The 26,917-nt window shown below is 45.7% G+C and overlaps 1 protein-coding gene across 3 annotated transcripts in view; it reads right to left on the bottom strand.

Annotated features, from left to right (window-relative positions):
* Positions 1-10,805, bottom strand: part of GRHL2 (grainyhead like transcription factor 2) — a 66,145-nt gene extending 55,340 nt beyond the window's left edge. For all 3 annotated transcript variants that reach the window (XM_050891691.1, XM_050891690.1, XM_050891689.1), the window contains exon 1: positions 10,681-10,805. In XM_050891691.1, the coding sequence (XP_050747648.1) occupies positions 10,681-10,700 (20 nt within the window). In that variant the 5' untranslated portion in view covers positions 10,701-10,805. The remainder of the gene's footprint in view (positions 1-10,680) is intronic.
* Positions 10,806-26,917: the final 16,112 nt, after the last annotated feature.

The raw sequence follows: 26,917 nt of genomic DNA on the forward strand, positions 1-26,917 counted from the left end.
CATTAAGTAAACAATTGGGATGGCTGGAAAGGCACAGGTGCATAGACCTAGAGCCTGCTCAACATCTCCCCAGAGCACATTTTCTCTAAAAACCAGGTTTTCACGTTTAAAAACTAAATATCCGTCTCCTCTGGCTTGAGAGATGGTCTGCAGCGTAATCAACCGACACACTCATTGTGTTTACTCTGCAAACAGACTGAAACAATAGCACTAAGAAAAATAAAAAACTTCCTTGTCACCCCCATCCCTGTAATCAGCTCTGTGGGAGGTTAATGGTCAGACCTAATTATCATGATTTAACATAGTCAATCATTTCAAAGATTTTATCCAAAGCAGTCAGTCAAAACAACTGCGCTCGCTTTAATAAAACTTCTCTATTAAGGTCATTTGGATGGGAGGGAGGGTTTCTCCTAAGAAATGAGACTTGTGTGTGCACACGCATTCCCTTTGGTTTTCCATGACTGCTGAACCTCCTGGACCGTTTCAGCCAAATATGACAGAGGGGTAGCCAAGTCCCCCGTAACCAGAGGATATAATACTTTGTATTTTAATACATGCCAAGTAAACCCAACCTCCTGAGCGAGGCTCTGCACAGGTAAGCTCCCCTGGTCCCGTTAGGCACCCTTCCATGCTGGGGCACCCCCAGCTGTTCCAGCTGTGTAACTGATGACAGCAGGCAGCTGCTTGGAGGACAGTGACTCTGGTGGCACCTGGACCATGGAGAAGACAAAGGGTGACACCTACAAGAAACATAAGAGCGTTCCCACTGGAGAGAGCTGCTCTGAACACCCCACCTGTGAGAAAAGCCTCAGTTGGAGCCTGCAATTAGCAACACATCTACAAATCTTATCAAAAGCTGCAAATCCATCAGTGACCACATTCACGGAGAACCACTCACTTAAGCAAAGAAGATGGGCCAAGATCGCAAGTGGAAGACTCCCATTCAACCTGGCCAGCAATATCAGCAAATATCCGCTGTAGCTCGAGGCACATCTTCTAAAATAGCCTGCCAAGGAGCAAGAGAACAAGCCCAACCCTGACCGTGCCCATTCCTCACTCGGGCTAGCCCACCGCCTCTCTACCTGGTAGTCAGGATGCAAGCAAACCAGAATACAGCTAGGTGGGATGTGCCTGTACAAGCTGAAAGCACATCATTATTTTACCACGGAGATACAGCCTAACAATTGAGGATACTTCGTGCCTAAAAAGTACACGTTTCCTTTCAAGCTATCAGTTGAGCTTCTAATGAATGAAAAATGTTTCAGTTGTTTTATGTTAAACAGTAGTAGGTGGTTATGTATCTTAATTTATAGGTGTGTGAGGATGAAAAGTATTTTCTGAGGAATGGTCTAGCTTAGGAGCTAGATTGCCCTGACACTCGAGTGCTTATGTCAAGGCTAAGCTTCAGAAGGCCTTTATTTTGCAAAATCTTTTTTTTTCCCCCAACTGTTTAGTAGAGATTTTCTTGTTTGTACTGTCTTACATGATTTGTGTACTTTCCTCGTAAGAAAAGATATACATAAGTTTTCCAGATTTATACCAGTTATGGTGATTTCTGCATCTGGTAAACTGATATTTTTGAACTTATTTAACATGAAGATCATGGAATTTTATAAAACCTTGTACAAGTGTAGTGTATAAATAGAGATGTCCAAAACTGTGCTCACTTTGTTTCATTTCAGTTACCGCAGTACAACAACATAAGTTGGAGAAGTACATTGTACTTAATGTCAATAAATGAGCTGAAAGGAAAGGGCTGGCCTTTCAAGCTCTTCTTCAGATTAGAGATAATGAACTTTCAACAGCCAGCACTTGGGGCTATAAAATCCTACTACAGGAAAATTCTCACCCAACTTGATGCAATTTGTGAATTAGCTTACACAGAATCAGAAATGCCCATTAACACGTTCATGAACAACGGGTGAAAGGCCACAGCTTTGTGATCAGAGCTTGGTTTTTATTCAGAAACAGGATGTCCTGCCTGCCGGTCTCTCTCAGCCAATTTTGATGCTCAAGAGTTTTCTGTTGAATTTACAAAGTTCGTGCAGCCCTCAACCTCTCTGCTAAATTTGCCACTGAACATAAAGCAGACTGATGCAGCCACGCTGCATCAAGTACAGCTGCATCCTACTCTCCTCCATCATATGCTCAGCATTACATCCTGATCCAGTTGGTGCTAGTGAGGAAGAAAGTCTCACCCTGCCTGCCCCCCAACTTTTGCCTTGCCCAGGAAATTCACCCCTGAAATCCAAAGCAGACTGTTAAAAGTGCCAAGGTGGGCACCCAGCCCAGGCACTTCCTGGTTTTTTTGTTTTTTAATTGCTTTTTTGGACATTGCATTTGTTCTTTCAACAAACTTTAAAAAAAAAAACCCAACACTGTAACAATCGAGCTGCTCCATGCATATCCCTGCAGACTTCTTTGCCCCCTGATAATGCATTAGGACTTCCCCCTCCCTGCAAAGGGTAGATGCCAGATGGGAACACAGAAAGCAACGTGTGCGATGCAACAGAATGAGAGGAATCCCCGCTCCCAGGTTTCAGCCCAGGACTGAGCCTGCCTGTTCTTACATTTGTGAGACAAGATCGCCAAGCACATCTGCGCACATCATCTGCAAACTGTCCCTTCAGGAGACAAGATAGGAGGCTTTGGTCCGTACAGCTGTTACAAAGCACACAGAAATTTTAGCACCAGTCAAATAACTGGAAAAGGCAAGACAGACTCATGTCATCCTGGCTCCCAGCCCAGCACGTCAAGGCCATAGAATATTTATCATAAGCTCCTTTTTAGTTGGGTGATAAGAAGGTACACAAGGCAACTGTCTCCAATCCGGAAACCCTTGGAGAAACACAAATTCTAAAATGAGATGCTAGCCAAAGGGACCACTTCTATGTTGCATGGAGACACGCACCACACACCACGTTGCATCCTGGCTTTCTGATCCCTTAATTGTCCACATCAGAGACCTGGAAGTATGCTGTGACTCGGTGTGCTATGGGAAGAACACCTGCCTGCTTAGTCTTTCCTCCAGTGCAAAGTAAGAAACGGGGAACTTCAAGAACACCAGCGTTTCATTTGGTATGACAAAAGGTACAGGAGCATGGTCCAGCCGCATCCAAGAGCTGGAAAAAGAGCTGAAGCTCCCACTTCAGTTTTGACATAGCTAAGGAGGGCAGAGTGTGATCATTTACAAGCATTTCAGTAGCTCTAAAGCCCTTTGTAAGTTTATTTTACACTTATACAAATCTCAGTTCAGCTATAAGGCTACTATAGAACAGATTTAGAACAGATGTTCATACAATTTGTCTTACAACTAATGTACATACGTATGAATTCACAGGCACAAATTGAACTACTATGACCATTTAAAAAGCAGCTAAGGACAGATCCCACAGAAGCTGGGTAAGCTAACAAACTTCAGATACTAGAGCATAAATTTCTGTATGTGCTCATTATACAAATAAGTATAAATCAAAGCTAGCCCTAGTGCTTGAAACCATTTGTTTTAAAGATTCTAATGTTAGCCCAAATTTACTACCCTGAGCATACTACTTTGCCTAGACAACAAGTTAAAAAAAAAACAACCAAAAACAACATGGGTGACTCACTGCAAGTTTTGATTTATTTAGTTAAAAAAAAGTTTAGACTCTTCAGGATTTACTGCCAAAAGTATAATTAAAAAGTCAGCAACATTGTTGTTTCAATTAGATAATAGTGTTCCGTTAAAACTACAAAGGAGCATAAATGTTTAACGAACAGGAAAATTATGGCCCATGTGTCTTGGTATTTTGTCTTTCATAGCCGACAATCACATCGTTCCCAGAAGCATGAACAGGTCTCCAAAATGCATTTAGCCCAATCCAGTGAGCATATAAATATAACAATGACTTGAGACTGAAGGAAAATCAAAGCATTTAGACCACCAGGAAACCAGAAGATAAGATGCCCTCTGGCCCTGCCAGCAGTCCATACAAAGGAAAAAAATCCCATTAAAGAGGCTGAGTAATTTTGCCTACTAATGAACACAGGTTTGGGACTCTTGCAATTTTGGGACAATTATTCTTTTTGAGCACAAGACAAATCTGAACAAGATTACACATGTTTAATGATTAAAAGAAATTATTTTACCTTTACAAAACACTCCGAGAGGAAGTAAAATAATACACTGAGAGCAGAAACAGCAAATGGCAAAACAGACTAGTTCAACAATTAGACACCTACTAGAAGTTTTATTTGTTTTTACTCAGAACCAAAATAACTTGAGCATGTAATAGTGATTAAAAAGATTAAAACAAATAGGTGATTCATTAACATTGACAAAAAATTAGTATTAAGTATGTCAAAGTGGAAGTACGAAAAAGAAATCTGATGCAAGGATTAAATACATAGAGTAAATGCCTACTGAGGACTAGTTCAAGTGGACAATTACTCACCCCAAGACAGACTTTTTATACTTATGATTTCAGAGACTTTTTTTGTTTCACTTTTAATTAAATATTATTTCTACCAGACAATCTTTTGTTATTAGTGCACTAAGTAGCCTGTTGCCTTTTGTTTTGTTTTGTTTAAAACCAAGCAGAAAACAGACTCCAAAAAAGGCAGGTTTCAGCATATTTGTAAAAAACCACTGACATCTCAAAAAATGAGGATACTCTGGAGCTCACAGCGTTACTGCAGTAGCTAAGAGAGTTGATCAGAATTAGCAATTACTTAGCAGCATCGTATCAAGCCATGCTCTGTTTTGCTAAGACGCGTACTTCAGTGTGCATAGCACCCAAGGTTGTTCTAGCTGACTTGAAGCAGCCAGCAGTAGGCTTTAAAATTAAAAACAGGTCATGACAAGGCTTCCCAGACCTGCTGCAGTTTAACCTGACCCTTGGCCCTGTGGCCCTTGTTCATTCATTGCTTCCACAGAGTTAATGGAAATGGAATAGTTACTGCACTGATAGCACTGATTGCTGTTTTTTTCAGAATATGAAATTTTTTACATAGTCAGAAGGAAAACATGAATTCAACAACTGAGCAATCCTGGGAGTCAAGATTTCCCACAAATATTTTTAAAAAGCACACAAAACCAAAAATATACTTTACAGAACAACCAAAACACAGAATTATGGAAGATGCCATTATCTCACACTATTAGGAAAATTAACAAATCTACAGATATACGTAATCTTCAAGGTTGCACACATATTCTCAAGCTACAGGTATGTTGCAATATTTGACTTCTCCACAGTTCACATGCACTTAATATGGTTTCCTTGGTTAAATATTTCATAAGCAACAGTTCTCTTCTTTATGAAGTCAGTACTATCGAAGAATAGGACAGTGTCCTGGTATACTAGGATGTCTGAAATAATTACTTATCTTCTTTTAATTAGCTACTACTGTCCCAATCGCTGATTAAAAAGCTAATGAAGATTCATCCCAGGATGAATTCCTAGATCAGCATTTGAAAGTGCTATTTTGTGTGTGTGCATGTACAAAAAAGGGCAGCTTAATGGGCTGCTCCATAATCACGGGAAAAAAATATTTAAGGTAACCATCAATGGTCTGCACTGGATTAATATTTGTGAAAATATTTGACAACAAATGTCAACCAGTGTAATATCATTTCCCCTTTAGATGTCCCTGCTGACCCTTCCACAAGGAAGACCTTATGCGATCATTACAATCAAGTACCTGACCTGGGAAAATCCCCTCCCTCCTGTTCTGCTTTGATCTTCAGTCTGGTCTCAGACTTCAGCACCAGAGAGACAGCAGTGTTAACAGCGAGATGTAACCATTTGATACCCTTACTTCTCTCAGTTAAGCTTATGGTTGCAAGTTCTGTGAGGTTCTGCACACCACCGTCCTTGCACAGAGATGGTTTTCTGGGGAACATCCATGACAGCATGTCTGACATTTGAGAAGTGCAAGCACTAAACACCTCTAATTCCCGTTTCTCTGTTCATTCCCGGATGAGTAACACTTTGGAAAATTCATCTCAATGTATGCCCTGTCCAGACACTCAGCAGCGGAGGAAAAAAAAAAATTGAGCAGTCTGTGCCCTAACTGCCACTCAACATCTGCTGATGGGAAACATGTTTGGCCCTCAAAGAAAAAATTAAGAACAATTCACAGAATCACATTGTTAACCATAAATGCCCTTTACTGTTATAGTAATAGATGCTTAAGTTAAATATTATGAAGGCAGCATCTACATATACATACTGAGGAAGAAATAGGAAACCAGGGCAAAATTACTCTGTGAAGAGTCCAACATCAACTTCTGCCACAGACAAGTAGCAAGCTGGATGTGAACATGCCTCCACTGACATACAGGAGCAGGTCTGAACCCATTCCCACCTCCAGGCTCGCTCTCCCCTCAGTTATTTACCCACAAGCACATGCTCAGCTGCAGACCCAGGCTGCCCCAAGTCCTCCTTAATGTGGTCAGTCTGAGCATGCCCCAGCCCCGTCTACCTGGTGTCCCAAGTAGCTCCTTCACATACTGGGGGTGTTGGGAGCCTGACCAGCCTGACTGACGGGCAGTCATGCGGCTGGCTGGCTAGCAAGAGAGCCACAGCGACCAGCACGCTCAGGCCCGCTACCAAGCCTGCTCTTTGTGCAACTGCAGTCCCAGCCTACGTGGGACTCACGACTTCACACACCACCAGGAGCAGCAGAGACACAACTGTGGCATTTACCAGGCAGATCCCAAGTGGTTGTACAATCGCTGCTCCTCATTCACAGGAGTACTGGCAATCTCTAAAACCCTGTTAAGTCTCACAAGTATTGAAGTCACCGATTAGCTTCACTAATGCACTAGAGCCATTAATCTGGAGTTCTGTGGTGATAGTTTTTTTCTGTATCCTACAGTAAGAACAACTTTTCAGCCTATAAGCACAGAAGTGAACCCTGGAATCATCTTCACATCCTGCACAGGGGATGCTCCCTCCTGCCCGCCCTATGCCCCCTGGCCTCTGTTTAATCCCCAGGGTCCCCTCGTGATGGCTCTGGGAACTGGACAGTAACAGAAGCAGCTGCATGGACCTCCAAAACATTGACAGAGAGGCAGGGACACACATTTCCTTCTGCAGAGGTTCTAGTTTGAGCAGTTCTGTCTCTAACACCTGCCATTTGCTTGCACCCCCTCTGTATATGAAGAACCCAGACCAATGAAAAATGGATGTTAAAAATAACCTCCAAGAGGAGACCAGGCTACTCTCTACCCAACACTCCCCTGAGCCAGGTCTCTAGCTGCCCAAACAGTTCTACTGACACAGCTGAGAGGGTGGAATGGAGGCAGGAACAAGTGGCCACAGCCTGCTGAAGTCGGTACTACCACTGAAAAATGCATGTGAAATCATGCCTTATCTCTTCTGAAGCAAGCAGGCAAGACCCAGCTTAGGCAGAAAGACTAAAGGGAAAGACAGGGAGATATGCACACTATCTTAAGGATAATCTCCCCTTCCAAGCTCCTCAGTTAGCATTAGAATCAAACGACTTGTTCTTTAGCATTTTCACCTGACTGTCCACCTTCCTCTCTTAAAACTGATGGTGCACCTAGCACTACAGCACCCCTGGCCCTGCTCCTCCCTCCAAAGAGGGACACTGCAGGCAGCCCTGCGGAGCCCTTGTGCAGCGGGATGTACCACCTCTCCAGAAAACCTGGCAAATCCCACTGAAGTATGAGACAGGAGCGTATTTTTCCACGCTTTCTGTATCCCCTCAGCTGCTTAGTCCTCTACATCAGCATTTTACTAGCACAAACCCCACAAAAACATGTCCAATGACACTGACAAATTAACTGACCTCGAAATAATGAGCTTCCCTCTCCAGTCTTGCCTATAGGGAAGATCTGTTTTTAAGTAAAAGAAAGGCCATGTGGAGGAGAATAATGTTGTACTCTCTGGATTAGGTTTTAATTGGATATAATTAGAGCCTAACAAAACCAAAAAAACCCAACAAAAAAATCCCTTCCCATGCAAACTCCCCCCACCAGTCTAACATCTTATTCCACCTGGTCATCTTTTCTGAAAACAAATGTATTTGTCTTCTCATGTTACACTTGTGTATAGAGAGCCCAGGGGATTTCTTTACTTTTTATTTCCTTTTCAAACTCTTACCTACCACCTATGAATTTTCTAAACACCTTAACCAGAAACAGATCACAGGCATACCTGCACCGGGGGAAGTGCTGTTACTTGAGGGTACGTGCTCTGCAGTGCTCTTATGTTCCGCACAGTGGTAACAGCAGCAGCACTACACAGAGCAGGGGATGAAGGGCATTAATGCTCCAGCCTCAGTAGCTTACACCTATGCCATACTGTTCCTGTTGGGAAGGAAGGATAGTCCTGCAGCTTAGTAGCATCCTAGACCCGGAGGGGAACCACTTTTGCCCTAGTTTCTTACACGAGTTAGGTTTCCACTGCATTGTTTTTCTGTTTCAAAGCTGACTGTGGTACAAAGTTGCTCTTTCTCTACCCCCCCACCCCCCATATTCCCCTCCCGCTCCCATTAACTGCGCTTGATTTGCTGCAGCCTAGTTTCTGACCCTTTGGTGAAACTACTGGAAACTAGGCTTGGCCAGGGAGTAACTTATGGGCCCCTTTCACCTTTGTGCAGTTCTGGAACTGCCCGTTGCTTTGGGATGCCCTCCATCACTGCTTCTTGTCAGCTCTCAGCTCTTTCACAGTTAATCTGGTTCCCCTCCCAACTCAATGACTGCTCTTTCAGCTGCTCCTCCCTGCCTCACCGGCATCCCTCAGGGCTCTGTCCTTATTCCCTTCCTTGCACTTAAATCACTTACTGCTCTTATCTGGCCACCTAAGGCATTAGTTCCCATCCCTGCTCAGAAGAACTCCCAAACTCCATTTTGTTCCCAACTCCTACCGCAATCAGTTTAATTTCATGACAGCAACTACCTTCGCACTATCCCACTGTCAGCTGATGTTTGAAAAGGCCAGGACTAAAATTATTTTTTTAATCTTTCTCCCCTGAACCGTCCCATCTCTTCCGTACCAGGGCAGCCAACCCTGCTGTTTTCTTTTGTCGGATAATTTCTTTCTTTCACTCCTTGACAGGCAGGCTGTCACCAAGCCTCTCTCAGTCCGACGTCTCCAACATCAGGCTCCTCCTCTCTACCTCCTTTGCCACAAAGGCTCCTGAGGAGCCCAACAAGGGCTTGCATCTGAGCAGCACCAAGCATAGCCGAGATTACACTCGTGACTGGGGCGCTCCTACCTGCACCAGAGCAGCAGTAAAACAAAACTGCCGTCTCCTGCTTGGCCTCTGCAATCTCCCACCCTCCATCTTCCTTGCCCTGTTACTCTCCCCAGCTGCCTCCTGCAGAAACACTAATAACGCGAACAGGTAAAATGGCCTTCCCGCCTGGCTGCCTCACGGCGGCTCCTCGGCGCTGCACAGCAGCAGGCCGCCACCACGCTCCCAGCCAGGCCCCGGCCCTTACGCCAAGCCACCTGGCCGCCATCGCGGGAACACAGACATCGGCTTTACCCCACGGCGTACCGGGGCGGGCGGGGAAGGGGGTAAATAAAAACAACCCCTGGTTCTGGGCCGATCGGCACGAAGCGTTGATGGAATCGGACACACGCTGGGGTGGCCGCGGCCTGCGCGCCCAACGACAGCTCCCGGTGCCTCTCCCCAGCCCCGGGACAGGCCCCTCTCCCGCCAAGCCCACCGCTGGCTCCGTCTCGGTCCTGCTGCGTGCCCCGGTGGGGGGCCAGGCAGCACGGCCGGCGTCCCCCGGCGCCTCCGGAAGGCAAGGAGGGCTCCCCACTTCACCGCCGCTCTTCCCCCGGCCTCGCACGCCTCGCCGTCGCCAGGCCCGGCCCAGGGCCCGGCCGCCGCGGCCTGCGGCCCCCGCCGCCGTGCGCCCGCCTGGGCGGTAGAAGGGCTGCGGCGGGCCCGGGCCCGGCGGGAGCGGGCGGTTTCCACCTCCTCCTCCTCCGGCGCCGCTACTGGGAAAGTTACTTTTTAACCCCGGGCGGAGGCGCCGGTCTCCGGGTAGCCGCGGGCCCGCCGGGGCGTCCCGCCGGGAAAACAAGGTCAGGGCGCTGAGGCTGAAGGCGCCGCACGCAGCGGCTGGGGCGGCCGAGGCTGGGGAGCACCGGGGCGGGGCAGGGTCGGGCCGGCACCCTTCCTCCCGCTGCCCGCGGGACGGGCCCGGGGCGCCGCGGGCCCCCTGCCCTGCCCGCCCGGCATCGGCCGACGGGAGGAAGATGGCCGTGTCCGGCCCGGGATAAAAGCCCTTTGTTGCGCTAACACAAAAGCCAAGAAGCACTTCTCGTCCGGGGCCTTCGGCGCGGGCGGAGGCCGCTCCGCTCTTCTAGGGCGAGAAGAGCTCCCTCTCGAAAAGCGACCCTCGAGGTGAGGGGGGGGGGGGGGAAGAGAAGGAAAAAAAGCCAAACCCTAAACTAAAAGGGGAATTAAAAAAAAATAAAAATCGCGAAGCCCCACAGCCAGATGGAAGGCGAGGTGGGGGGCGGCGAGCCGCAGCCTTGTCCTCGGGCGCTCTGAGAGTTGCTGTGCCGCCCGGTCCGGCGTCGCTTTACGGAGGGAGAAACGCCGTCCCGGCAGGTCCGCGTCCGCCACCGGAGAGGGGGAAACACAACCAGCCAGACGGGCCGGCCAGCCCCGCGCAGCGGGAGCAGCGGCGTGCCTGCGATCACTTACTTGTCCGTCTCTTGTGACATGTTTGATCCAATGAACTCTCTCCCCTTTTCCCGGTGCCTCCGTCTCCCTGGCGGAACTGGACTTTCAGGTCTGTGCAGGTGAAGGTGTGTGTGAACGCCCGGGACGGCAGAACCAGAGCTACTGGTAATTCTGCTTTCCTTCCCCCCCTCTCCCGGCTCCGCAGCCAGCCGCCGAGGTAGGACAGGTAGAGCCCCCTCCCCCTCGCATGTGGGGAGCGGCGGGGCTGGGGCTGGGGCGCCGGCGAGGCACGGCAAAGCTCGGCGCGGAGAGCGGCCGGGCCGGGCGCGCACAGGTAACTTTCCCGAGCGGCGCTGGATTCTTTCACTAAAGGAGCGGGGCAGAGGGGCGAGCCGCCAGCTGATTGGGCGGCGCCGGCCGGCAGGTGCGCTGCCATTGGAAGAGGCGCGCACAGGTAAGGCTGCCGCCGAGCTCCAGGTAACGCACCTCGCGCCCGCGCCGCGCCGGGAGGCAGCCGCGGGGGCCGCCGCCGCCGCCGCTGAGGGGAAGGGAGGAAGGGGGAGCCGGCGCTGAGGCGGCGGGCAGTTCCACCGTCAAACAACCCCTCCCTTCCCCCGCCGCGGACGGAGCGGGCCGGCCGCGCTGAGGAGGCGAGGCGAGGCGCGGCGCGGTGAGGCGAGGCGAGGCGAGGCGCAGGGCCGTTGGTGCCTCGCGCGGCGGCGGTTGGCCGCTGAGGCGAGGCCCCTCGCGTGCGGCGGGGGCGCGACGGAGCGGGGCACCCGGGCGGGCCGGCGGGGCTGCCTTTCAGCGAGCCGGCCGCGCCGCGGTCTGCCTGCTTCATGGGCCGGGCTGGCGGTGGAAAGGAGTAGCCGTGCCCAAAATCCCCCGGCCGCAGCTGCGCGCTGTGGACTGTCGTTCCATGGTGCCCAGGGAGGCGTCGGCCTTCGCAGGACAGTTTCGTAGATAGGTTTTTTGTCGGGGTTTTTTGCGTTTGGGTTTTTTTTTTTTGACTTTACCCACGGTTGGGACCGGCCGGGTTTGAAGTTGGTGAATGTCTTGGTGCAGAAGGCATCTCACGGCAGAGGGATGAAGTGGTGTCAGGACATGACACCCGCTGCATGGATCCGAGAGCTAGCAGTCGAGCTGGGGGGGTTGACGGGTCTGTTGTGTCAGCAGGGGAAATCTGGAGAGAAAATGGGAAAGCTAGAACGGGGTCATTATTGAGGAAGGCCCTGTTATGCAGGGGTGAAGTGGGTAGAGAGGACTGCGCCATCAGTCTGTCAGTCACCCTTCAGTCCAGTACGCTCTACTGTGTACTTTGCCCGAAGACCTAAGTGGGCTTATAAGGGACAGGATCGGGCTGTATGGGCAGCAGCTTTGCCCCTGATGGGGAAAGTGAGGAAGAGGGCCTCTACCCCCTTGGGTCAGTTGGAGAAGAGGGAGTGGAAGGGTAGCAGAGAGACTTCCATCTGCTCTCACCCGTTCTCAGTCCCCATTCCTCCACCAGAGACAGGTCAGGACCCCGCTAATTCTTCCTGCTGCCACCTGTCCTCCTGGAGACATCTTCCTATACTAGGCATCCAACTTGACTGCTGATAATCTCTGCTGTACAAATAGTGCTGTGTATGTAAAGCATGCACCATTATGTGGGGTAGACCATTATATTACTTAGTGATCTTTGCAAGACAATTAGTTGAATGATGCCAAAACCATCAAATTTATACTGTCTTAGGTGAAGGCATTTTCCATTTTCTACCTTTGATTTCACCTGACCAGGGAAATGTAGTAGAAGGGATATTCACAGAAATATATATTGTATAACCAACTATATATGTATACTTATATATATATATTAAAAAAACATGTAGTATTGCAATCTGGGGCCTGATCTTTCACCTACTCCTGCAGTTGAAATCAAACTTGACTCTGTAAAGTCTTTGGTATTATGGGATCGCAATCAGGCACAAACATCTATTACTGGGTCTCAGGCCTTATCTGTATTCATAGTAACTAACCAAATTAAGCAAATTCAGTATAAATCAGTTCTAAGTCAGCTTAAACGTAGCCCCATGAAGATTTCCGTCACTTTAACTAAACAGAATTAGAAAAATACTTCAGCTAGATTAATGATGCTTTGATTGAGCACAAGATATTAGTTAGCCTCTCTTCCCCCATTCACCAGTCACAGGAAAGAAACGTTGTTGTACAATCTGTAAATCCAATCAGAAGTTGCTAATGTGGCCTGAATTTTGAATAACAAATACTAGTATTGAACTTGTAGGCCGTTATTCATAACAATGCTTGTATGAATTATTTTGTATAATAAATTTTGAGGAAGCCATAAGGCTTCATAAAACCTAGAAGAGAAACAGAGTAATTTATTCATTACAAATAATGCAGTTGTTTTGAATACAGAATTACTATGTAATCTTAAAACAAGTTGAGCCTCTCAGGCACATTACTGTGAGATACTGTGAGTTGTTTTGGAGAAATAGTGGTAGAATGCTGTAACAGTTTAAGTTAGTCAAGCCCCCCTGTTAACTGCAGAAATGATAAGGTTTCTTTCCCAAATATTTGTTATGCTGAAAGAAACTTTGAGACCTGAAAAGGTTACCTGTTTGAGCACCATTAATAGGATTAACGCCAATTCGGGTATCCTCTTTCTCTTTTTTAATTTTTCAATTATGAGAAACATTTGGATGTCATCCCCCCCCCCCCCCCCCCCCCCGTTTTTTCCTGTATGAAATGTATAGGAAGGAGGGGAGGAAGATCAGTGATGAGCACTTCTGAAAATGCCACCTTCCGCAAGGTAGAAATGCTGCTGATGCGTGATTTTACAGGAAAGAAAACTGCATTTGATGCCATCAGCAGTCCTGGACCAAACCCAAACTGTAACTCAAACTGAAATGGAGTTTGTTGTTCTAGTACTGGGTCAAATACAAAACTGCCTTTAGCAGCCTGCTCTCAGGAGAGATTCTCTTAGAATGAGGTAGTCAGGAGACTGAATTACTGCTCACCGTCTTAGAAGGTATTCCAAGGTCAAAGTTAGGAATATAAGTGGAAAATGCAGTAATGAACTCTTGATTTGAGGTTGTTGGAGATGACAACTGTTAGTTAGTTGAGACTTGCTTAGATGGAAAAATATACCCTGAAAATTATTTTAACTAGGTAGGTAGGCATAGGGCTCATCATTTGCTGGATGAGCCTTTTGCTTCAGACTGCAGACTAGAATCCAATTGAAAGTGTTGGAGTCCACCTCTAGCTGAGCAAGTCAAACAAGTCCTACCTAATCCAGCCTGATGCTCATTCTTCATGATCTACAAGATTATTATAAACTAATCTGTTAGTCACTGAAAAATCAGCTAATGTTATTTCTGGCCAGACCAGTCTCGCTTCCTGTAGAATAAAGGCTGTGTAGAGCAAAAATGAAATAGTCATGCAATACATTATTGAAAATCTAGGACTTGTCTTTGGAGCGTACAGGAAAAATTTAAAATAGTAAACTACTGTTTTTCGTACTGTGCTTCTTTGTTTGCGCAGCAGTTTTTTGTGGCATTGTAAGGATTCAGTGTAGAATTCAACTGTCTAAAGCTTTACCTCATGTTTACACTATTTACTCCATAGCAGCTAGCGTCAATGTTGTTTGGACTTGCCAGCACTGGGTAAAGGAAATAGAGTGTACAAATAAGGCTTAACTAGGCTTACTAATTGCACTAAGTACCTAAAATATCTTTCAGAAAACTATTAAAAGAAGTCTATGCAATAAAAGATGTTAAAGAGATATTTATGTCAAAACAGTGTTGTAAAGCAGTTCAGTGAGAGAGCAGATGTTTGAAAACAACTGTTTTCAGTAGGCAACGATTACCATGTATTTTTATTTGTGTCTTTCTATGTCATTGATGGCTGTTGATATAAAATGTACTCCCTCACAGTAAGTTCAAAGACAACCACCTACCTACTAATTTTGTGATATGCAACATCTACTGTTAATCCTCCCCATAGCCTTTCCTTTGTAGTCGTCTTCCGTATGAAACTATATTTATTGGAATTTGTGCAGACCTTGATCCTCAACTGACTTCAATGAAGCCATCATGTACATCAAAATAAGCTTAAAAGATTTCAATGCAACCCTCCTGTACCCCAAATAGATCCTTCTTATGCTCTAAGAATGAATTACTCTGAGCTGTTAACTTTAAGAAAGTAATTCTAAGTAACCAATTCTAAGTAACCAAGACCCTGATAACAGTTTACTTCTAGTGCTTCACAATGAAACTATAAAAGACCTATCAGAATAGAAGATTTTGTGATTAATGGCAAGTACTCGTGGATTTCTGTCATGCTGCCTGGAAAGTGCAATTTGTGCTCCGTAAACAGGTCTGCTGGGAGCCCTTTAGCAACCTCGAGCTCTCGGGTGCTTCCACATCATGTATGACACCAGCAGTTCAGTAGTGTGGAGCACCATGGAATATCAAGCATTTCCTGGCCACAGGGTAAGGTGTGGAGCTGAGTGTGGCACTTTCTATTTGAAATGCTGATTTGCATTTCTTTTAGATTCATCAAAGCAGTATGGAAACATGTAAGAAAAAAAGGAGGGGCTTTATTTATTTTTGTTATGCTCATAATGAGCGTAGAATTCATAGTTCTGAAAGATGTTGAAGTTATAACATGACTGTCCTGTATATCTGCAGCGCTGAACTTACGCAGTGTGGCACACACGATGTTGTTTCAGCTTAAAACAGAAGTCATTTTTAGTGATGAAAATAGCTCACAGCATGGAAATCCTTTCAGGATTGAGACATTGAGACAGCTAAGAAGGCGGCAAAGTCTGACAATAGATTGAAATATTAGGTTCCTGCTTGATTAGCAGACATTAAAGTACCAATCCATTTCATAAAGATTACTCACAGTTTTGGAAGCAATTCAATAGAATTTAATATAGAACGATAGCTTTTCTGCAGATGCTTTGATCTACCTGATAGCGTTTTTTAGTGATTCACTCAAGCATTTTGAAACATTGGGAAAATACAGTTAGGTCACCTAATGACAGTAATTTTGCTTTTAGTGTAAAACCGTAGTGTGAAAAAGAATAAGAAGGCATCTCTGAAAGACAATTTAATGTGGTGTGGGATCTGGGACTCTGGAAATATGTTAATTAAGCTGACATTAAAATTGTGTGATGTCATTATGGGGTAGACCTAGAGAACCTAAATAACCTGACCTGTGAAAAAAATATTACAGAGTGCATCTTCCTGAAGCTTTGTCCAGCTTCCTGTGTTAATGAGCAGGATCTTTGCATCATCATAGAACAAAACTGCAAATTCATAGACACATTTTGAATAATCCTAATTTGAACTATTTTGGGATGAAGATAAAATGCTGTTAGTTTGTTTAGGTTGTGAACAGTTCCTGGGGAATGTAAGAAGAAAATTATCCTCCTACCTATATATCCTTTTTTTTCTTTAATTACTAGAACTTTTTTTTTTAATTACCAGTAGTGGTTTAAAACCAACTTTTTCTCAAAATTAAAGTTTTTCCTTTTTTTTCTCTCTTCTTCTCCTCTTCTTCTCTTCTTTCTTTTCCTTCTTCATAACACAGAATTCCCTTCGTTGTACAAAATGAGCCCACAGTTGTTCTTGGTACTGCAGTGGGTGCCTGGGGGAGGTGCGCTGGCCTTCTCTAAGTTCCATGGAGGCCCGGACTGAAAGGCCTCACTGGGCAGTGGGAATGGCCACGTCTGTGCTTGCCACTGAGACTGCTGCTCCCAGCTCTCATCAGTCAGTTCTTGAACCATTATGACTTACAGAGCATCATTTTAAAGGAATCTGAAATAGGAATGTGATTAACATGTGGAAAACCTAAGAGCTTCAAATGCCTTTGCGTTGGCTATAAGCATGTCGAGAGTGTAAAAAAAATATAGAAGCTCCACAGGTCTAAAATATTGCACTGCAATTATAAGCATTCTAAAACCAATGATGAATGTGTCTCTTTTTGCTCTAACAGTCTGTCCTAAAATAAGTGTAAGTGTTCCAGCATGCAGAAGGTGAAGGATGGCATATAAACAATTGCTTGTTTACTTTTCCCACACTCGGGAACTAGAGTAAATGCAGCCCAAAGAATCCACAGAACTACTTTCCAGTCGGAGCAGCGGGAGTTGGGAAACAAAGCTGTGGACATATCATCCTGTTCACTTAAAATCAATGCGGTTTTCCCTCAAAATAGGTCAATACTATAATCAAATAGCAAGGTACTTAAGAAATCACAGCAAATGGAAAAAGCTGCTTTCAGAATCTGCTGAATAAGAGGTGGGGTTGATAGCCCCTGGGCTGTTGCTTATTTATCCTTGTGGCTGCCCTCAGGAGCAGGCAAATGTTATTTTATTTGAAGGGCAGAGGATAAAGAGGATTGTCTGGTGGCACAAAAGGAACCAGTGTTGGAGCCAGGAGATCTCTGCAGTGCCTTGTTCTATGGAAAGGTCACTAGACCCTGTGTCTCTGTGTTTCTGTTTAAGCTTTGTCAGCTCTGCTTCTAGTACCTTTACAGACAGGTGTAGCGGTGTCACTTTCTACTATTTGTTGCTATTCTCTTTTGAAATAGAGGAGTATTTCAGAAGAAAGCCTCCAGCTGGTTTCGTTCATAAACATAAAGGCAGTATATAATATTACTCCATCAGGCTTTTTGGGCAGTGTAGGATCAGAGCATGTTGACATAATCTTTGGCCTTTCTTATTGCCTGCGTTTGGTTCTTCAGTGCTTGGGACCTTCAAGATCATTTAATCCGCGGCTTGGGGAAGACCCCAGTTCTAGATTCCCTGCAGCCGCTTCGTCAGCCTGTTCTATCAGGTTCACCATCTCAGTGATACCGTGTTTATACAATGCACATGCCCTGCATGCACCTACAAGCCTGCTTTATCTCTACTCAGACTGCTGTGAAAGTAGATTTTGCTGTTCCTCTGCTGCTGGAAGGACTTCCCTGACACCCAGGGAGATGTGATAACTACACTATCTCGTTCCGCCCCTGTGTTGTGGGATAGCCAGACCCAGGAATCGGGCTCTCAGTGTGTCACTTTGACGTGCCGGTTCCAAGTTCCTTTACACCTCATTTTTCTTTTGCAGTATCTCTGTTGCCTTTGTGCGTTATTACACTGCCTAATCCAGTATTGATTCTTTTAAATTGTTTTTTAATGCAGATTGGAGTTACTATGTAATTGCAACTCCTTTAGCTGTGTTCCATGGCTGTGGCATATGCTGCTTTATAACCCTACCTTTGTTTCTCTGAGTCCCTTGTTTAAGAGAAGGATCAGACAAAACATCCGTGTTTTCTCAATTCATTCAGGATGCAGAAACTTCTTACCATGTCATGCCTTAGACACTGTGTGTAAATAGGAGTTGCACTGCAGATTTTGCTTCCTTTGTTTCAGTACAGAAAGCAAATCTCTCAGAATAAACAGGTTTACAACATCTGTGCTTTTCCCTTACATTTTTGTTTCTTTTCCTTTTTCCCAAGTAAGTGGAAATCTTAGCTTCAGGAAGAAGCCAGGTGAAAGTATTCTGCAGTGAAGAAGTTTTAGTCATTCCAGGACAGAGATGCTGAGTATTTGCTTGTCTCTGAGTCAAAAACAGTACCTGGAGATGGCTGTTTGTTTATACAGACTGTTTGGGTGTGAGGGGCAAAGCAGGCAGATTTACACTTACATATCTTCACTGCTTTTTTCTCTAGCACCCACACATGAGCAATAGCCCTGCGGGGAAGGGTGGGGGCGAGATGTGTATGTTGCTCTTTATTTCACCATAAACTTTGCTCTCAGTACTAGGGCTTCTCAGGGGAAGACAAACCCTGCTTTACCATCACTGAGGGTATAAATCACTCCTCTGCATAATCAATACCACGGTTAAGATGCTTGGGGAGACTGGCAAAATCATATGCTTGGGCTGTGTCATTCCAGAGTGAACTAGGTACAGGAGGACACATTCAAAGGTTCAGGAAACCTGTGTGAGAGGGAGGCCAAACTGACACCCTGCAGTCTCCTAGCCCCAAGGCAAAAACATTTGGTATCTCGGAGAAGTTGCTCAAGCTCTCACAGCCCAGGCACCAACTGCCAGAGACAGTTCCTGACCTGTGAAGCTTTCAAAGGAGGTGCATGAGGCAGACGTGGGGAGGTAGGTGCAGCGCCTCTCCATTTTATACGTGAGGTTTTTGAGCAACAGACTTGCCAAAGGTTATGTGGGGAATCTGGGCAGGCCAGATTTATTACCCCTTGCCCAAATTTCAGGCTGGTGCCAGATGCAGACAGGTAGTTTGCTGAATGCTCCAGCCTGACTCCTTGAAAGTACTCTTGCATTCCCAGTGAAACCAGTGAGTTCCCCAGTTTAGAATACATTTATTTTTAAACTGCACAGGCAGGGATTACATGTTTTGACAAACTCCTGGAGGAGTGTTGAGTGCCTTGTGGATTCTTAGCCCCTGAAACATCATCATGCCTAACTGCTCATTAAACCTGCTGCCTAGCAGAATTCCTCAGCCCTCCTGTGGGCTCCCAAACAGTGCCTGAGAGAGTGCAAGATGCCTTTCTCAGTCTAGCCTTGCCCTTTTTTTGTTTAAATCGCTAGCAAAGGTGAAGGTAGAGTTTACAGCAGGAAAACAATTCAGGGTGAATTGCACTCACAAAATAGACAAACTGCATTTGAAATGTAGGATTGTAAACTGAAATGACTTTATCTTATTTTATCAGAGCTAATTGATTCAGTCTATGTGCAGCATAGGTTGAATTTTAAATGTTGCAGTGATAACTCTAAGCTGACATCAGTATCTACACAGGACAACTGATGATGCGGTATCATAGTTGGCTTCAAGGACAGGTCTTACCTTGGGCAGAGTGGAGTCCATTCTCACCAGAGTTTTATAACTCTTGATAAAATCTTTCTGTCTTATGTATGTATGAAGTGCAGGTGGTGGACACTGAGCTTGGTACCACAACGCAGTGGAGCAGGAAGTAATCCGGTAGCGGGGATTCCCGTGGTATCCCCAAGGTCACAGCGATGAGCAGGCAGCAACTTGAGTAAAAAGCAGGACACGAGAGAATGTCAGAAGGTCCTGTCACCCTGGCTGTCCTGGGATCTTGTTTGTAAGGTGAGGGAGGATAACCACATGCTTCAACCCTCCTTCTTACAGTGAAGTTGAATAAAGGGTATTTTGTTGAGATTCCTAACAGATAAACACATCAGAGTCACCACTGGTTGGTTTAGCCCAGTAGAAGAGCATGTGGCTGCCCAAAGGAGCTTTCTCTCTTTCTTACCCTAGCTCATGCGTTTCTGCCGTCTTGTGTCACAGCAGCAGCCTTGCTCTTTCATCTTCCTGAAAACTGTTTTGGTTTGGGTTGTTTTTTTTAATAGGGTTAGGTTTCAGGCAGGTAAGTAGGCTGGTTTGACCCCCTAAAACTCCATTCCCAAACTGTGGGAGTGCTGGAGCCAACAAAAGGAAGGGGACTGTAGTTGTAGGGCAGGCCCACCTCTTTTGGCAGCAGCCTGCTTTTAGCTTTGAGTTAAAGTGATTGTGAAAGTGCGTGAAAGCAGTCTTTTCTGTTTGGGGTGAATGAGAGCCTTCCAGGTGTAAGCATGGGGAATTAATTACAGCATTTGCACAGCCCAGTTCTCCTGGAGTCTCACACGTGGCTGGCTCACACGATGTCTCTCAGCATTAGAGAGCCGTGGCATCACCAGCAGCTCTGGCAGCATCTGTTTCTTGAACCTTTCAGCCTCCTCCAGTGGCTGGAGTGGTGGTGAATTTCTGCAAGTGCAAGACAATCCACAGCATCAGTGTCACTGTAGACCCAGTGAAGCTTCTGAATTCATAGAAGTGTATGGATGAGTGCAGCTATCTGATCAAGAAGGTATTTTGTTGTAAGTGACAGGTGAAATGACCATCTTTTCTTTGAAAGATGTACATGTAGAAGGTGTTGTGCCTGTTTTTTATAGACAGTATTATGAAGAATGTCAGTCATTCAAGTTGTCCTTTGCACTGCATCTCCATTCTTTGATTTGGAAGTGACTTCACAGCTGGCTAGTGCTCAAATTCTGTTAGCTTTAGACAGTAGATGCCTGGGGTTAAATTCCATGCTTTGGCCCTCCAAACCCAGCCTTGCAAGATGGGGGCGGGGAGGGGGGATTTCCCCTTGATCTGTGCTGTTCCCTTTGGCTTCCAGAGCTGCCATCAGGGCAGGGAGGGGGAAGGGAGACCAAGGATATCTGAAAATCTTCGGTGTAAACAAGGCCAATTATACAGACACCAATTACCTCAGTGTAAACAACCAATCACACTATAATGGGGAGAACCTTTTGAGCCTGAGGAGGGTGCTTTGAAGTGCCTCTGCTCATAGATTGCCTATTAATGCAGAGAATTGCACCAGCAGCAGCTGTTGGCTCCAGTGAGTAGAGTTGGGTGGCAATGACAATGGAGCTGGGCAGACTGGGAGTTGGATGCAGTGATATGACAATACAGTAGTTAAAATTCTAACAGCGATGAGGCAGTAGCCAGTGGCAACCTGGCTGTAGGCTTGCCTGTATCAGCCAACACATATCATTGATGGCAGTGTGAAGGAACTGGAATTTTTTGTTACATGTACGTGTAGTCATTGCCTTTGTGTCCAGGAAACTGCTTGACCTGCACTTTACTGACCGGTCACTTTCCCAGTAAGTCTGCAGCCTCCTCTGGCTTTAGGTCTCTCTAAGCCCCAAGTGTCATTTTCTCCTCCAAAGCACTATACGTCTTGTTCAGAAGGCCTGATCCTGTGGTGGATGGATTCCACTGAGAATCTTTCTAATTTTGTGAGCTGCTGATCAGGCCCTATAGGGTTGAATTCAGTCTGTTTGCAGGTGAACGCTGCTACCTGCGTAATGCCGAGGGCTGCAGCAGGTTCCTCAGCTGTGGTCTCTGGTTCTAGAAGAGGAATCAAACACAATGATTTCTTCACAGGCTCTTCTCCCCATACGACATGCTTGCTCCTCTCCTAAAGTTCCCTTAACATTCACTGCGTACAGCCCCTGTTCAGTCTGGGATCGACGTGCTGGTTTTGCCCTCCTGCGTTCAGCAGACCTGCGTCATCTACCTCTACACATGACACATCAGTGCAATAAGGGCAGACATTTCTCCTGTATGCGCAGAAGTGAATTCCAGTTTTGTAGCAGTACAATATTTCTAATTTTTCTTGTATTTTCTGTGAAAGAATACAAGTCAGTCATACCAAGGTTAACATAAATGTGTCTTAACTCTCAGCTGGGAGAGGATTATGTCAGTTTAGGCTAATAGCTGCCAAATAATAGACACGCAGATACTCTTAAATTGGTTTAATTTATGTCTGCTGGCCCTGACAATTGGAAGAAAAGATAAATATACACAAAGCATTCAAAGCTTGGGGTGTTATGATGCTAATTGAAAAGTCACCAAAGGAAGCCTGCATGGAGTGTGGGAATCTTAGTGCATGAGATTAGTGGCTAATTAGTGGCTGGGAGCTGGAGTGCGCTCCTCCCACCTATCTCACACTGAGAACAGGCAGCTTGGCCCATGCAATCAAGTCTTGCCCCTGATACCGGCAATGAAGCACCTACTGTGGACAACAGACAGTGTGATGATGGGAAGATACAAATAGTGTCGGCACTGTAGCAGGCTCTCCTAACGTGCACAGAAGCAGTGTCAGAGATACTGCTGTCTAGGTGGCTTGCTGTGTCCTGAGCCACAGCAAAGACACAGGCATTTGAGAACTGAGCTCCTTTTTCTTTTAAAAAAAATGCATAAATCTTGTTATCTTACTTTCTGCCTCTTTCATGCCATGTTTGCAGCAGATGACAGAACACACTCTGGAGGCCCTGAGCTTCAAACCCTCCTTTAGACTCTGAAGTGAATGCGTACAGGTGGTGGCACCCCCTTCCTTGCATCGTGTTTTAGAATCATGACATTTAAAAAATAGAGGTTTCATCTGTCTGTCAGTGTCCCGGTATTTCCCTCTCAAGCTTTTCCCTGGTGTACAAATGAAGTATAAGAATCAGAGATTTAAATAATACACTTCTGTTATGAATCTAAGAGGTTGTCCTTTAGAAAAAGAGAGACATGCAAAATTGTAGGAATTGGTGTCACTGATGCATCACTGACACCACTGGACTAATCAGGGCTTTGTTTGATTAGGCACACATCTATTTTTCTCAATTGTTTTGCATTCATTTGTGCGAATCCCTTATTTATTTCTTAATTTAAGAAGGTTGTTTTGTAACTCTGAAGAGTTATATGTTTTCTTCTTTTCCCTACATTTGCTTTTCCAAATCTGAAACAAGTATAAACATAGCTTTAAACTCTTGCACACCCTCTCGATTAAACTAACCGGTATTAAACCTCACACAGGCATTGAGTAGCAATACCAGGATGGTTCACTTCTGAACATTACAGAAGCTAGAAAACTTTCTTTCCATGTCACCAGCTCTGTGAGTAACGCAGTTTTGCTCAAGCTGGAGTCAGAAGTGGTATAACGTAAGAAGCCCATGGTCACAGGCAGTGGCCTGGGACTGTGTGAGCTGGTGGTTGTAGTCAGCTTTTCTGGCGATCAGTGCATGGGCACTTCTAGGCCAGTTTCCTTAACCCTCCAGTCAATCAACTCTCTTCTCCAGCTGTTGAGAAAAAGCTAAATCATTCATGATCTCCCCAGTGAGAGCTAATTACAAAGAGGACAACCTTCATATAGTAGCCACGGTGTTGTAAAAGTGATGCTATGGGGAGAGGTAAGGTTTGCCGGCAGAGCTAATATCTTGTTTGATCACATATGTAGTTGGGAAAAGTTAACAGACTTTCAGACATAGAAGTTCTTCTACAGGTCTGAAAGAGAAAACTCAAACTTTGAGCTATTCTGGCCCATTCTCAAAAATCCTGTAGAGAGAACAGACACAACAACCCCAGACAGTCAGCTCTGCCATGGATAAAGCCAGCTTGCAGGGCAGTCCTGAGAGCCCAGGTGCTCCAGGAATCTTAATAGCCTATGTGGAGCAACAAATTCCTGAAACTTTGCTCTTCGTTCAGTAAATGTTTGTCAAAACAGGAATGAGAGATACAGGAAAAATCAGCATTTTCTGGCCAAATTATTTCCAGCTGGTTCTAGGTGAGTATTAGTAATGCAGCTGTCAGTTTTCACATGATGGTTTTTAAACAGACACCCTTTTATTAGTCATCTTTTAAGATATCTTCCCTTTTATCTTAAGCAAAATACCTGTGGGTACTGTTACTGATGGTTTCAGATACTGCTGGACAGTAACATTAAGATACCCAGTGGAAGCTGGTCAGTGCGGCAACTGACACAGCATGGGAATTCGGTGACAGTGCTACAAGCTGAAAGACACTCCATGCTGGAGCCTGGCAAGGAGCTAGGAGCAGATAAGACATCTGTTTAATCTCACTGTGAGGCGAAAAGGGGGAAGAATCCCAAGTCAAGTATATTCAGCTGAATGGAGCTTGTGAAGGGACCACTGTTTGCTTGAACAGCTTTTGAGAGGCATCTTAAGAGGACTCTTTGGCCTGGTGGGCAGGTTGCCTTTGCCAAGATGCTGCCTCCTCTTGGGAGCCGCAAGAGAAAACATTTGCCCTCCTCCTGGCCAAATCAAAACAGCCCCTTCTCCTTCCCTCCCACTCCCTGCTGAGCTTGGGGTATCTCCTGCTGCCAGGCGGGGCGCAGCGGGGCCAACACCAACTGCTTCTTCACAGCATCCATTTAAAGTCAAGGCTTGATAATGGTTGTTGGTCCATGGGCTCCTCTTCACTTGGGGGAAGAGCCCTGTCACAAGGGCATCTCAGATAATGCAGGTGGGTGTCGGCAGACCACCAACAGTCCAGCCATCTCCCCAGAGTGCAGAGGAGGCTCTGGGAGAGGGAGTCATCCACGTAATGCTCTCCGGATGCTGTGTCTGATCAGTTCCAGTATTGCTGAGGGGTTTTGTGGGGTTCTGGTGGGCTGCGTGCGAGAGAAGACAGGAGAAGACAAACTCCTCTTCTGTACTTGTTCCTTCTATAAAGAAACTCAGCCAATTGTCCCACCACCTACTACTTGCGCTTCTCAACAGGCTGGGAGACAGGCAGGTCTGGAAAGGCCTGGCAACCCACTGGAGAAAGTTATTTCTTTCATCCCCTTGCAGGACATCCTTTCTCTTTTAATGTTTTCTGCACAGTAAAGAGAAGAAAAAGGGTGAAGGAGCTAAAGAGAAGGAGCTGCAGAGAAGTTTCCAATTCCTATAGGAATCTATGCATGGCACATGGGGTTTGCAGGAGCCCAAAGCTGTGCTCAGCTCCATGAAACCTGGTAAATCCTAGGATTTCTTCTGGTTTCTGAGCCAATCCCTCAGCATTTAGAGAAGGTACTGGACTAAGATGAAGTTCTGCAAGCATATCTGATCTCATGTCAGCTAAAACCCTCTAAAAAACACTAGCCTGTTCCAAAGAAAAGCGCCAAACCTCAGTCTGGAGCTTCTGTTAAGTTAAAAACAGAAATGCTTCTTCAAATAAAGTATAAAATTTAAATGCTTCTTCAAATAAAGTATAAAAGCCAGTTTGCTTTGCAAATGGTGTATTTAACAACTGCTTTCTCCAGGTAACTTCCAAAATAAAACTCACCTATTTCAAAATAAAAAAAATTCACCTAGTAAAAAATTTAAAAATCGCCTATTCCAAAATAAAATTCAGTGTCTAAGATGACATCGAGGAGATCTACAGAAGTCTGGTTTAATTGGGGTAAAGCTAAGGTGAGAGACAGGTCAAAATCAAGCTTACCATGGAGGCTATCTGTAACCTTTCTGGAGAAAGATTACCATCTTGCCGGGGAGATCATGTTTCTGTTATTATCAATAACAATCTGGTTTATACCCTTTACTCTCCCCTCTTTCTTAGGCTATCATCTCTGACAGCTGGGAGACTTGACACGACACCTAGGGTGAAGCTATGATGAGACTGAATCATGTTATTGAATCAGAAGTGTCGTCAGATCACATCACGCACTGTGAGAATGTGTAGGTACCATGGTCCTTCTCCCAAAGCACTTACAGTCCAAAACAGAGAGCTTGTAAGGAGGAGGGTTATAGTAAAGTAGGGACATCTGTGCTATTTTGAATGTTGTGATTTATAGCTGTATTTTTTTCAATAAAGCCCGCTTTTTTATTTTATTGCATTTTGATGTAGAAGCATATGAAATCTTACAGATGTTACAGTAAGAGCAGGCTGCCTTTCCTTGTATGTTTCTGCGGGGGAATGTGTTTTCTGTGCAATTAGCCAGGAGGATCGAGCTTTACGATGGAGCAGTTTGGTCTGAGCCGCTTTCCCTCGCTGGCCTTTTCAGAAAGCGCTAAGGGGAGCAAAGCCAGCCATCTTTACAGCCTCGCCGGGCAGCAGTAACAGGCTGCCTATGGCTGTGTGCAGAGACCCTCCTGCTCCACAGGAGCTGATCCTGTTACGCTTGGCAGAGCAAGTCTGAACGGGGTGAAATGAAGAGGAAATGCCAGTTCCAGCCCTCCCAGATGGCTCCGGGCTACTTTGTACACTAACTTTTTCAGCCTCAGGAGGTTTTGCATATTAATTCCTCACCGTCCACAAACTGCTTTTGGATCAGTGCTGCGCTGCCAAGATCTTGGAAAGCCACCCCACTCGTGTGATTCGGGAGACGTGAGCTACGCCGTGTTTATTGGACTGCCTGCTCTGCTCTCCTGTTTTGGTAATCCTCTGCTGTCCTGCAAGTACTAACACGTACAAGAAAGCTTCGTCACAATAAACAATAGCCAAACATGCCACTTTTTTTCGTCCGTCAAAGATACCATCATACTTTTAAATCAGTCCCAGCGAAAATCATCAGTGGGGCTGCAGAAAGGTCAAAGGTTTGCCGGTTTAGGATTTCGTGGGAATATATGCTTGTTTGGACTTGGCCCAAGAGCTTCGTTTACCTGTTTGACAGGTAACAATTAGCGAGTAATAGCTCTGCTGGCTGGAATGCGGCTGCGAGGGCCAGCGGGCGCTGGGTTACCTGGTGGGCAGGTGTGGGTGCAGCGCCCAGATAGGTATGTGCATGCACAGCATTCCTGGGAATCAGTTTTCCCTTAAAGATGCAGCGATGACTGCAGGGCACAAAAGGGCTGGGCTTAGCCCAGGCTCCAAGACGTTGAGCTGTTTGCAAGGTAAAGAAGTAAAGTAAATAGTGGAAGAGAAGAGGAGCTGAGGAAAGGCCTGTGAGAAGCAGCTGCCCCTTTTT

The sequence above is a fragment of the Gymnogyps californianus genome, chromosome 2, assembly GCF_018139145.2.
Source record: "Gymnogyps californianus isolate 813 chromosome 2, ASM1813914v2, whole genome shotgun sequence".
In the NCBI taxonomy this organism is placed as follows: Eukaryota; Metazoa; Chordata; class Aves; order Accipitriformes; family Cathartidae; genus Gymnogyps; species Gymnogyps californianus.